Source organism: Conger conger, chromosome 8 (genome assembly GCF_963514075.1).
Source record: "Conger conger chromosome 8, fConCon1.1, whole genome shotgun sequence".
In the NCBI taxonomy this organism is placed as follows: Eukaryota; Metazoa; Chordata; class Actinopteri; order Anguilliformes; family Congridae; genus Conger; species Conger conger.
In genome coordinates, this window is record NC_083767.1 from 56,481,769 (window position 1) to 56,495,809 (window position 14,041).

Below are 14,041 nucleotides of genomic sequence, written 5' to 3' on the forward strand. Positions count from 1 at the left end.
ATTTCAATTGAAAAAGTATGATAGGGGACCAAATGGTCCGTAATCTTTTGATGATTTATCTTAAAGTCCTCTCAGGACTCAGGAATTATTATTTAGGCAATGGTGACTTTTGCACCAATTTGGCCATCTACATTTTGACTGAACTAAAATCCCCTTAAGGTTCTTGCTCAGCATTCTGGTCTAAAGTATAGCTTTTGAGGGCTATATTTTACTAATACTACTGCCAATATTACTATGGACATTTACAAATAAGTTTATCTTGTTAGCTGTACAGGCTATATACAAAACCGGGAAACAGGGATTGGTAGGAGCTTTAGTTTAGTTTTGAGGGTTTGAAATAAAGATAAGGTTTTCTTGTGTTTTCTACAAAGAATGTAAGAGCGAATTCTCGTAGTGGCAAGATCCGGCAACGCTTTTACAAGTAGCCCTTTTAAGAGCTACACGCTACACGTGCTTCGCTGGCTATACACAAACAGAGTCTTTTTGACCGAGAGTAACCCTACAGCTCATCCAGCGGCAGCACTATAAAAGCTTCTTCAGGTTAAAAACGCCAGTGTTACTGCGCGAGTGTGACCGTACAGTGAAGACGTAGAGAAAGTGGCCAACGGGTTTTATATTGATTGTTCTTTTGAAAGGAATTACAATTTATGCTCAAGGAGTCATTCAGAGTTTTTGGAGGAAAGGTATGTTTTTCGCCTCGCACTTCGTTTCAGTCATTAATTTGCATGATGGTGAGATACATTTAGATAAGTCCAACTATCTTCATTGCACTGCGATTGTATTTTAGTTGTAACATGCTTTGTTTTACGATTTTATGCCGTAAATGAAAACGATCCAAATCTGAACGATAAATGGCACACTTTCTTTGTTCGCGCGTTTGTGTTCTTGCTGGCCGTTATCTTTTGTAATATTGTAATGATTTTACATTCGGCTCGACTTGAGTGCCTTATGTCAAATACCTCTTTGATAAAAGAAAATTAAAAACGAAATCGGCTGCTCGTGTATGTTCTTTATGTAAGTGAAAGTGGCAACGTGTTCGTATATGAAGTGCCTTTCACCGAACACTGTATCGAAATTGTATGCCAAGCATCTGGTTGTAATGAGATTGCTCGAATGACTGACTGGTCCAATTTTCACCAAACAATGAAACACTTGACGTCTAAGTTTCAGATTAAACGTGACTTTTTATTATTATTATCATGTAATCGTATGTATATAGATATATTATGTACCGCATAGCCTATTTTCATGGAGCGCATATTTTCTTTTTTGCACATCGTCTTTTCACACAATAGCTAGCTTCTAGCCGAGGTAATTTCAGCGAAGCCTATCTATATGTAGATGTTACGTAGGCTACATACCCTGCTGAAAAAAACAGCTCAAGCTAGGTTTTGAAATGGCTGATCGCCGTTGACCAGTTCAACCAGCTCCATACTACTCAACTTGGTTTGACCAGCTCAAGCTATGTTTTGAAACAGCTGGTAGCTGGTATTTCAAGCTGGTCATTGCTCCTTTTTTTTTACCAGGTTAGAAGGCTATTTCAAATACCACTACAAGTGTATGATTAGTAGTGATGGGTTTCAAAAATATTAAATAATGAAACTTAATGCAATTCGACAGTGGCTATATTGTTTAACTGATTAGTCAAACAATAAATATAAATAAATAAAAATAAAATATTGATGATGTGCTGATTTCAAATGTAATGTTTAATGTTATTAGAGCATCAATTGCGTTTCATGAAATAGAAAAGCTAGATGGAAAAATCTTGTTTGGCATGTGAGGGTACAACTTGGAAAGCTAGTTAATGGGTTATTTGTGCCAAAAGGGGCGCACTGGAGCGAAATAATTTTGTATTGTAGGTTAATTTTGCAGTGCTTTTGATCATGGCGTTAATTTTTAATTGCTCAATTGTGACTTTGTTCGGATATTTCCATAATGATCGAAACTTTTAACCGTTTCAGGACACGATAAACATGAGCAATAGACTGCACTCGTTTTTTTTATTTTTTTTTATTTATCTCTAGACCAACAGCGGACAGTCAATCTCAGGATGTTTTAATCAGAACTTTATATGGTGTGAGTTGAGCGGCGCTTGGGCCCTACCAGATTTCATACTATGGGTTATCATGTCAGAAATGTAGTTTTGTTATCTTCCACGCGGCCTTTGTGCCGTGGTGACTTATATTTAATATTAAAGACCGCATTGTAAATAAATTATGATTCATTTGTCTTGCTATATTGATCAAAATTATGGAAGTAATAGGCCTATTTTTGATCGTTTTACTAAAATTGTGTTTTAGCACAATTACAGTACGGCTATGGTCATCATGAGAGAGTGTGTGTGATCCAGTACTTTCATTGAATTTCATCAAATTGGGCCATCTTGAAAATATTCAAAACTATTTCAGATAATTTTCTCAATGTGAAAACTGATATTCAGAACCATTTCAGATGACAACAAATGTTTTTTTTTATAAAATTTGATTGGGAAGTAGATCATCGAACAATGCATTTCAGACGTGTCACATCCATAACACAATGGTCTCACATCCATAATGCTGGTATCTCCTCATGAAAATCAAGACGAAGATATCAATATTTTCTAAATCGCTATTTTTATGTTCAGCCAAGCCTCCTACATTACATAGATATCAAACTTTCTGCATTAGACTTTAAAAGTCTCCCCAAAATACATGTCTTATTGCGTCACATCCATAACGCAAGTTATTTGTCACATTTTTTCTGGCTTAACAATATTTTTTGCATTATTTTTTTGGCCCTTCCCAGCATTGCATTCAATTTTTTTATCATGTAAGAAGAGGGATTTTGTTTGTCATTTTATGTCAAAATGTCACATCCTTAACGCTGGAATTGCCCCAACATCACTTTCACATGAACGGATACATCACATTTCATAGAACAGTGGCAAGAAATGAAGTAATGGTATGGAGAAGGCAATGCTATTTTCCAATATAACATGAATACACTTCACCATGTCAGGATGATGCATGACCAGTATGCATTTATTCAACTTTGTATTCATCAAATAGGGGAACAGAAATGGCATGATTGCACTGTGTTGGAAAGATATTAGCGTTCTTTATCTTGTTTTAGTAAGCCAATGGGTTGCCTATGATCTAAAACAAACAATTTTTATTTTATTTGAAAACGATGATCAGCAGTAGGTTTGGTTCTGCCATTTTCCTTAACCTTAAATGCCCGCGTTGGCCCTGTGTCCCCGGAAGTGACATGCGTCAGTCTGGAAAAAGGCAAGCTTGCTTGAAAAGTAAAAAAAAAAAAAAAAAAAGAAGGAGTGAGTGTATTGCCACTTGGTGATAGACTATGCACTTTGGCCAGGACCTTTGAGCGGTGTGTTGGTTGGACCTGAGTGCATTTCCTGAGACTCACGGCGCTGTGTCGTTGCAGTTGAGAGCAGGACTGCAGTGGGGTAGGAGTCCAGAGGCGAGATGTCTGTCTCAACTCAGCTGGGCTTGCTGCTGTGGAAGAACTTCACCTACAGACGAAGACAAACGGTAAGAGTCCCTCCACCTCATCCTCTCGCCCTTGAGCAATCGCCATCTCCCGCTCAGCCCGGCACCGCTGTGCTTAGGCGTAGAAGGTGTGAACCTGACTTCTATGTTTTAAACATCTTCATTTTACACATGGTTCTGTATAGAAGAGCAGAGTTTCTGCGGTTAGTGTACAAATGTTGGTTTTGTATTTCAGTGTTCAGACTGGGGTCAATTTTTCCCCATGGTAAATTTCTGTGACATTTTCAACAATTTGTTCTGTATTTCAGCATTGTTCTTCATATTAAATGTATATAATCAGAAAAGGGAGACAAAGCAAAGGAAACCATGCTAAGAACATTCAGTGGCCTTTCAGTTCTCAGTGTTGTAAATGGTAACTGTTGTTTGATCAGGGAACTAGACATCAACTTTGTACCATTCTTTGATTGGCATAGTTTGAAGTGAATTGTATGAACAACACCCGAAAGAAGAGACCTTTTATAGTAAAGAACCACTTATAATACAAACTGTTCTGTTTGTATTATAAGTGGTTCTTTACTATAAAAGGTCTCTTCTTTTTATTCCACCTCTTGATCTCAGAAGCTGACGTTTGTGGTCTGCTTTAAAGCTTCAATGCAGTGACACTGTTGAGGTGTTATTCTAAAACCTTACCATTACCATATTTTTGGTCATGGCACAAAGAACATAACATTAATTACTGAACACCATTCAGAAACTGCAAAAAAACCTCTTGCCTGTGGTTATTGGAAAAGCTCTTGCCTATGGTTAGTGGACAATATTATTTTAGAATGCTAATGCTCTCAATAATGGCCAACTTATCATTTTTTCCCTGTGGTAAAGCATTATAAAATAATGACAAAAACATTCTACATATAAAATAAGACTATAAAAAGAGGTCTGACAGAGCAGTGCCATATTTACATGAACTACAACCCCATAGTTATACCAGTATACCTCAGGAGAGCTGTGCCTGGCCCCTCCACAGAAGTAAGGGCCTGACCAATGAGAATAAGCTTTCTTGCAACCCAAATGCTTTGCCTGGATCTGGACGAATAGTCAAACAAATATGTTCTGTTTTAATCTATTTTATTGTGATGAGGAAGATCGAAGCAGCTGGTACGTTTCACATAGAACGTTCTGTTTTGCATTGTGTCACACATGGTGAAGTCAAAGGTAGACAACCTATCTCCTTGTGAACTTTCTTGTGAACTTTAAAGTGCTGACTAAGATATGTTTAGGTTTCCCAGTTCCTGAGCTAACAGAGGAGTAATTGTGGTAGCTAGTGTATGTAATAATCTGAATGTTCTCTCGTTGTTGTTCTCTGTACCTGACGTGTAGCTCCAGCTGCTGGTTGAGATCATATGGCCGCTCTTCATCTTCTTCATCTTGATAGCGGTCAGGCTGAGCTACCCTCCATATGAGCAACATGAATGTAAGTCAACCATTCCCCATTCCCTTTCAGTAGTGCCAGTGAAATAATGTCAAGTGCCAAAAAGTGCCATACATGCGGCTCATGCAACACTCTTCTGCCCTTGTGCGGAACTTCACTGGCCATGCATAGCCTTGTGATGTCACGGCCTTCAATGGCTCAGGCAGTAAGAGCAGTCGTCTGGCAGTCGGAGGGTTGCCGGTTTGATCCCCCGCCCGGGCTGTGTCGAAGTGTCCCTGAGCATGACACCTAACCTCCAAATGCTCCTGACGAGCTGGACGGGGCCTTGCATGGCAGCCAATCGCTGTTGGTGTGTGAGTGTGTGTATGAATGGGTGAATGGAGAAGCATCAATTGTACAGCGCTTTGGATAAAGGCGCTATATAAATGCCTGCCATTTACCATTTACCATTTAAACAAAAAGTGTCAAACTAAATATACATACACAGTAATTAATCAATTCTGGGATTACTCGCAACACACTGGCCAGTAATCAATCAAGTTTTGCATTTACTGACTCACAAGTCGGTGTGTTTTTCTTCACAATGGGTAAGCAGATGAGACGAAACGTATCCTCCTTTATATGTGTAGGTTCGTTAAGAACAATTCTTGATTGAATCAAGGCATTTGTATCAAAAACCTTTCCCTGGAAGATGATCATTAACACCCCCTGTCAGACGATCATTAACACCCCCAAGACTATTCTCAAGTCATTCAAATTTGGTCTTCCCTCTAACCTCAAGGATAAGAGACAATACTGAATACATTTCCTTTCTTTTCACTCTAACTTCACAAAATGAAATGGGTCCTAATGAATATCCTAACAAATATTGGAAAGCATTATATCCTGTCAACTGCCATTTCTCCCAAATCAAAACTATCAAGCTTGAGTTCTCTTATCGAGACTAATCAATATGCAGGTTAGCTTTATGAGAGCGTATCATTTTATGGGTATTTTTCTGGCCTTGTAATCAAAGTTCTCTGGGTGAGAGATTGGTATCTGTTAGGATAACCCTGATAGAGCTATTATCTAGAGTTACTGTCCAGTTGAATGCTTGCAGATCAATTTTGCCTCCTCAGCAAAACAACCTTTGTCCCCAAATGTCCAAAATCATTACAGTGATATGTTTCTTATCCAGAAGATAATTAGGGGATATTAAATTCAAATATTGCCTTGTGCTCCTTTGTTGAAGATTTGTCTAAGGAGAATGCCTCTTCAACCCCTAAGCAATCCCCCCTCAAGTCCTGTGGGGGATTTTGTTTGTAGGGATTTTTTTTCAAGAGTTCATATCAGGAGACAAGTCGGCCACAACATTTGATGGTTAGTTTCTCTACAGCATTAAGACTGGCTCCCACAGTTGATTCAACGATAGTGACTGAAAAGTATCAGAATAAAACACTCAATTTAAATCAATTAAAAAAATAGATTCAAGATTGATTGAATTATAGATTGATTAACAGATATAAACTGCCTGGAAAAGGTGCAGCCTACTGAAGTATCACCTACTGAAGTATCACTCTTGAAGTTGGATCTGATTTAAGAGAAGGTGGGGGGGGGCGTTAGGTTTGTGATCACATTGCCTTATTTACCTCCCAATCTTATCAAAGTTCCACAGATGAAAGAATACAAGGGGTCAAGAGGCCCAAGGTAGTTTATGTAATCAATGGCCATTAAGTTCTGATGTAACTCAGTGGTGTCAGCTGCAATCGTGCAATTTTTTCTGATATTTTCACAATAGAGGGGAAAAGTTTTAGCCGTTTTAATTTGGGAAAGTTGTTTTAAAAGAGGCCATGATGAAATCTGCTAAATCCAACTAAAGGCGGTCTTCTCCTTTCTCTCCCTGCACAGTTGTTTTGTTGTTGTGTGTTTGTTCCTGTTCCTTGGATTCTCCAGGAAGGGGAAGTGCGGACTGGTGAATTGTTTTTCAGTTCAGCTTAAAACCCTGGGTTCAGAGCTGGAGAGGAAATGTTTTTGGTGTGAATCATCAGCTAGCATATGAACTTGGGCATGTTGCAACCGGTCCCCCCAGACAAATCTGCGTGTCTCAGAAACTAGGGCATGGTTTTCTTTACCAGAGCCTCCACTCTCAACTTGTGGCTTACTAAAGGCTAATTCTAAATTGTGCATATACATCTGGAAAATAACTGTTTGTCAATATCAAGTAATATGTACACTCAGTGAGCACTTTATTAGGTTTTTAATTTTTTGGACTTATCGGTCTTCTGCTGCTGTAGTCTGTGCACTTAGAGGTTTGACCTGTTGTGTGTTCTGAGATGCTCTTCTGCATACCACTGTTGTAATGCATGGTTATTTGCGTTCAGCTTTGACCAGTCTGGCCCTTCTCCTCTGACCCCTCTCATTGATGATGTGTTTTTGCCTGCAGAACTGCTGCTCACTGGTTGTTTTTTGCAAACTAGAGATTGTTGTGTGTGAAAATCACAGATCAGCAGTTTTCTGAGATATTCAAACCACCCTGTCTGGCACCAAAAATCATTCCATGGTGAAAGTCTCTTCGATCACATTTCTTCTGACATTTGGTCTGAACAACAACTGAACCTCTTGGCCATGTCTGCATGCTGCTTTGCATTTAGTTGTTTCCACATGATTAGCTGATTAAATATTTGCATTAACAAGCTGGTGTACAGGTCTAATGTGCTCACTGAGTATATGTAAATTTATTACACAAAATTCATTCTCAAGGAGTGGCCATTTTAGACAATACAGAATTCCCTTTTCACATCCATTTACCACTTGCCAACATTGAATTGACATTCTCTAATGAAACTGGGCTATATAATAGATTACATAATAGACTATAGTTTCAAAGCACTCTTTTTGCTCCTGGAAAAGTTGTTACCTGCCTTGTGACACAAGTGACCATGTGTTTTTTGCTGAGGCAATTCCCTTATAAGGTCTCTGGGAGCGTGCAGTCTTCTGGGGAGAACGTCCATCTCTGTACTGATGTGGCCTCTGAGATAACACAATCTAAGGGAATACATTCATTATCAGTGCTGTCTCAGAACAGGGTTGCCATTGATTTTTCCTGCAAAATAAAATATCATGCCAGATATCTGGACAAGATGTTCCACTATTTTTATTTTGCTAAACTCCGATACCCTCCCTTCTATGGCACGTTTGATGCTTTAGGCATCATATTTTTTGAAGGACGCTAATATTTGATTTGTTTGTGGAGCTTTGTGCTACAAGCTGGCTATGTAGAGAAATGAATGCAGTGAATTCATGTTAGAGGTGCACTTGAATTACAGTTACACACCTGTAGAGGTTTGACCCTGTTGCGTTGAAGAAAAACATTAGGCAGTTTTATTGACTGAGTTGTTGTTCCACTTATGAAACATTATCTTACTCTGACAACTTATTGTGCATAAACCTGCAGGATGAGATCTAAAGCAAACCATACCATGCAGCATGTATTGGTCATTAAACTTTCCCAAGCCTTTTACCTCTCCTGCAGTTTAGTGCCTTTCAGATAAGATATGGCCGCTGTTTTCAGCTGCAATTCCATGGTGTTTTTTGAGGTTTGTTGACTCTGTTTGTTAACGCGTGTCTGTTTTCCCCAGGCCATTTCCCCAACAAGGCCATGCCCTCAGCTGGCACACTGCCCTGGGTCCAGGGCATCGTCTGCAACGCCAACAACCCCTGCTTCCGCAACCCCACCCCAGGAGAGACCCCAGGCATGGTGGGCAACTTCAACCAGTCCATGTGAGTGCCCCCCCACAAGACCCACCTCACCCACAACTGTGAAATGTGGTGTCAAAGAATGCCCTGCAGTTTAATTTACCTCGCGACAAGCTATATAAATAAGCAAAGCTACAGGTAAAAATACACATTGGCTGGTGTTGCGCAACAGCAGGTACTTTATGCACATTTGAAAGTGTCGTTCACACCGTTGCTCCGTCTCTTTTGAATCTCTGTAGCATCTCGCGGCTGTTCGCCGATGCCAAGAGAATCTTGCTCTACAGTCAGAACGACAAGAGCTTGGAAGGATTCAAAGACCTGTACCTCGCACTGAAGAACATGCAGAACACAACCTCAGGTAAGGAACGATCTGTCGTACCGAAATTAAACGTCTTTCATACAACTGAATGACGGAACGAATGTATGGAATGTGTAACTGCATTGTTTATTTGTCTGTGGGATCTGTCTGCACTGCCTGGTCTTGTTGCATACATTTTTCAATTACCCAGCTTCTTTTTTTCTCCTTGTACCTTGGTCTAGCTGCTTTTTTTTTCTTGTTTCTACTCAACAAGAGAATCCATTATGTAGCATTAAGGTCCACCCCACACTCCCCTTGGTTAAATACGTCTCATCATAACGGGGTGGTTCTCAGATGGTAGTATTTTATTGATCTCCAGACAGGGTCAGTGCGTGCTTTTCTGTGGCATACACATGCTCTCTTTTGTGACCAACGTGTGTGGGATTAGAGGACGATCTCTTGCATGTATTAAGGCTCTTCGGAGGCAGTTTATTCAGGGGAACAGATGTCCCCTCACGGCATGAAGGTCCCAGGTTCGGATCCTGGCCGAGGATTTCTTGGGTCTCCCCATCTCCGCTGGCGTTTCCACCGGCACTTCGGTTTTTTCCCATAAGTCCAAAGACGTGCAGTGCCCTTCACTGTATTGCTGACCTGTCCGGGGTGTGTTCCTGCCTCTCATCCAATACATGCTGGGTTGTGCTCCAGTCCAGCAACACTTTTTTGCAATTAAGGTAGTCGATACTGCACCCCATGAAGGATTCATCGGCATAGCGCAGTGAAATCTTTCAAGGTTTTTCATTGTCTCTGACATCTGGTTCTATGCTCTGCAAGAGCTATGATTGAACATTTGATTTATAACTCCCTGCATATCACTTTCCCCTTTCTCCATATGAGTCTTCAAAGCCTGTGCAGGTGGTTGTTATGAAATATTGATACCTGTTTCTATTGAAAGTCTGGTATTTCCTTAAATCGAAGTAGAAACAAAGTGTACTTTCTGCTTTCTAAGCGCTGGAGGCAGAACCATTAGCCTGCCGGCAAAGTGCTGGCTCACTGCTAAAATGGATATTTAAACCCCAGAGAGCCAGAGACAAACCAGCTCCACGTACAGCATACTGTCTATATAGCAAGTGCAGTTTCACCCAGCAGATAAAATCAGTTTTCACAGTAAAACAGTTTATTAAAGAACATGTAAAGGCATGATCTTCACTACTACAGAGAGAAAGAGAGGATGTAGTAGCAGCAGCAATGAATTCTTGGCTTTTATGGGAATTTTGATTTCCTTGTTTGTAGTTGTAAAAGCTGTTGGTTTGTTTTTAAATTGATTGTCCACTATGATTGTCCAGTATTGCACTTTTGGATGTCCACTATTGTAAAATGTGCTGTGAAGTTATCCAAATATTTTTCATGCGTAAAAATGTAGTTTATACATATGAATGAGTTATTATGTTACTAGTATAAACCAATGCAACGGTTGTGGTTGAATTTGATATTGAAAAAATTAACATGCTTCGTTATGTAATTTCCTTCAGATTATTGGCTGAGTAATTACAAGTATGCAGGTGTTCTTAAGGATAAAGAGATTAACGGTTAAACATTTTCAGTTTGAAACACAGTTTACAAGTATCTCCCTGTCTTGGGAATATCAGTATCAGCTATGTGATTATTTTATGACTTTATTGTGGTCGTTAATTCTTGGTCCAACATTGAGTTTAGTGCTGTATCGCAGAGTGTCCTGATAATTCTTCCCCTGATGACCTGGCCCTGATTACTTAAGTTTTACCTCAGCTCTGCAATAGCTTTCCATTGTAGTTATGTAATGAAGGTGTGCTAGCTTTCACATGCATGAGTGTGCTTCTTTTATGAACCTCCAAATTCTGTGCTGATTACTGAAATCGGAGAACTAAGGATTGTTTTTCACTTGCAGAAGCCTGGTATCATATTAAAATGGCCCTTTACGTTGACAAGTTATTTAACACTCACAAGATCAGAACAAATAACAATGACATTTCTTTACCAATACACAATACAATATTACAATATTTCCTCCACCAAGAACATCTCTAAAATCCTTACAGAAATGGAAAAAACTAAGCTCAACAAAACAGAGATGAAACTTACAGAAATTCAGTTGAATATTGAAATAAATATATCACTAGGATATTGCAACACTTCAAGTATATGGATAATATACTGATTATTTCCATGTTTATATATGCCAGTATATTGTATATATTGAAATGTCATATATGGACAAATATTGTAGTTTATTCCATTTATGGTAGTGTATGCCTGCATAACTTTACTGTGATTAAGATTTCTCAATAGGGCACAGTGTGTCATAGTTATTAATTTATCTTGTGTGGTGATTGGCCGGCCAAGATTTGTATACATGTAAGCAGTAAACTTGCACAACAGGGAGAAACTTATGTTTTTCATTATAGCCCATCTGCGCAGAAACGGCAAAAACTCTTTCAGTTTGTGTTTGTTGTCATCCAGCTGCCTTTCGGCCCCCGGGTTTCGCATGTGACTGCATGTGCTGTAGCGTTTCCTGCTTTGTTTGGGAAGACCAAAGGCCAGATCTTATTACCATTTCAGTTCTTGACCCCGCTTTGCCTGATGTTTGGAAGTGCATGCAAATGGCAGATGCATTTTCTTATCTTTTGTACTGGAGACAGCGTGAACCGATTTCATAATGACCCTTAGATTTTATTCCCTGTAGCTGATAAAAAATGGTAATAAAAATGAATGCGTCAAAGCAGCTGCTAGCGAGCCTGCACGCATTGAGCCCTACCTACCTCCTACCTGCTTTGTCGAAATCACAGCGCGTAGTAAGGCCTTGCCATTGCCAGTTTTCAGGCAGGGATTACCGTGTCACCATGAATAATTCATTAAAGGAGTGCCACTCGGAGTCAATGGAATGAATTGGATTGGGGGAGGGTCGGCACCATCAGCTCCATTATATGACAGGAAGAAATACAGAGTGTGGTGTTGACCCCTCAGCCCTAAGGCTGGGGTCATTACAGTTGTAAAAGCACCTTAACTTGTCTTCTCGTTTTCCAATGGGAAATGGGTATTAGTTACCCCCCCCCCCCCAATTCCAACATGCTTAGAAGACTCAGGGTAGAGAGTTTTCCAGGAATTCACCACCTCCTGTTGCAGTGTTCCTCCTTAACTGCGGTCTGTCAGGCACACTTTCAGTATTTTTCCTTCACAAACTCGGTGACTCCGTAAAAAGGCCCCCGTGGCTCTGTAACCCCTCGAACAGCGGACAGCTCATTACACTTCCTGCGCTGCAGGGCCTTCTGGAGCACGCTGACACCATTCCCCACACTCCTCAAATGACTCCTCCGTCTTGTTTCGACAAGACGAGCGGCAAAATCGCGGCTTAACTTCAGTGCAGAACACTGCTGTGCCACAGCGTATGAAAGTGTGTGTGTGTGTGTGTGTGTGTGTGTGTGTGCAAAAGTGTGTGAAAGTGTGTTCGTGTGCTTGAGCCTGCAGCCAGTGTTTCCAGGGAACATTTCGCAGATGTGCCCAGAACACAGAATGGCATTGACCGGCAGTAACCCCTCGTGAGCAGAAAATGCCTGAGACTGGTGCCATCGAGACTGAGCTGGCTTTAGAATGTTCCGACACACTGAGGCACAAATAAAGAGCCGGGGACATTGTCTGGCAAGGATGCCCACTGCCTCCCGATGCCCCAGCTGCCTGCTCCGTTCGCTCCCCTTCATTTTGGCAATTCACAGTGTCCTACATTCTTGCATTTTAATTGCAACCCTTGGTGTTCGGCGGGCATGCATGTGCCTTAACGGTGTTCATGCAACAAAAAAAAAAGCCCTTAAGTATGGCCTGAAGCTATTGGATCTATTGGAACTTTTTTTTTTTTTTTTATGTAATCCACATTCCCTTTAATGATGATTTCACAAGTGTTCTGTTATATTCAAAACTATTAAATTATTCTCTTCAGGTTTCAAGCTGAAGGATTTTCTCCATGATGACGAGACCTTGTCGAAGTTCCTGATGCACAATGCCTCCTTTCCCGAAAACGCCATCAGGGAGATTGTAGAGGCCAACATCAACTTGGAAAAGGTAAGAGGAACACGCATCAGCTTTCCAGTTATTGTGGAATACAGGGTACTTTTCCTTTAAAAAGAATGCATTTTGCTATTCGAGAGCTTATCACTGCATGATACTATGCACAGTGCTTTGTATATACAGCCCTATTGGGTGAATATCAGATAAAGGCATGCATTTAATGCGTTGGCCTTTCTGTCCACTTACAGGCGGTGTAGATTCAAATGCTTGAAGAAAGCATGTCAAAACAGGCCACTCACCTCATGATTAGGCTGTCATATGGAGTGATTGTATGCCACTGCCATATATTACTGTGTGCATAGAACGAGCTGACAGCATTTATAGGTCACTGTAAGCTGTTGGGATACACCAAAAAAAAAACTGCTACAGAAATTCCATGGAATTGTTTGCTAAATGTGCTGACGGATATCTGTGTGTTGCCTCCGCCCACTTAAACAAGGCTACAGGAATATTGACTTACTACCTGCCATTCAATTTAGTGTAAAATCACAAAAGAAGCTTTCAAGTACAAGTCACAACTGGCTGTTTTGAAGGAATGCGGATTTAGGATGACCTGATCTAGCACGTCTTTAAAATTTCTCGAGTTAGGATGCCACTATTTGTTGCTGAGAAACACGCACTGTTTGCTTGTGCGTGAAAATGTAGGGGGCTTTGCTTCTCCTGCACTGTGAGGATGGAAGAGAGAGACTTTCTTGCCCCCTTTTTTTTTACCGGGTCACAGCTATGTCTATAAGACAAAGTGTCACAGGACACTGACACAAAAGCAAAAGAACGGCCTATTTACAGACCTTCCTCTCCCCCTCCCCTCAGAAAGCCCATAGAAACATCTTGAATATGCTCTGCGAAGGCTTTTCTGGTTGGCTAGAGACATTTTAGAGCATTCCTCACCGTTATGTTTCTAGAATTGTGTGTCATCCTAGCCCCCTCCACATGCAAGCAGGGGCCTAACATCTCAGCTTGTTTGTTTGACCGCTACTGCGTCGTAACTGC

General features: G+C 40.5%; 1 protein-coding gene across 2 annotated transcripts in view; it reads left to right on the forward strand.

Annotated features, from left to right (window-relative positions):
- The first annotated feature begins 546 nt into the window (after positions 1-546).
- The window catches only part of LOC133135295 (phospholipid-transporting ATPase ABCA1-like), a 42,325-nt gene continuing 28,830 nt past the window's right edge, over positions 547-14,041 (forward strand). For both annotated transcript variants that reach the window (XM_061252188.1, XM_061252189.1), the window contains exons 1-6: positions 547-683; positions 3,430-3,536; positions 4,872-4,965; positions 8,541-8,682; positions 8,898-9,016; positions 12,924-13,045. In XM_061252188.1, the coding sequence (XP_061108172.1) occupies positions 3,471-3,536; positions 4,872-4,965; positions 8,541-8,682; positions 8,898-9,016; positions 12,924-13,045 (543 nt within the window). In that variant the 5' untranslated portion in view covers positions 547-683; positions 3,430-3,470. The remainder of the gene's footprint in view (positions 684-3,429; positions 3,537-4,871; positions 4,966-8,540; positions 8,683-8,897; positions 9,017-12,923; positions 13,046-14,041) is intronic.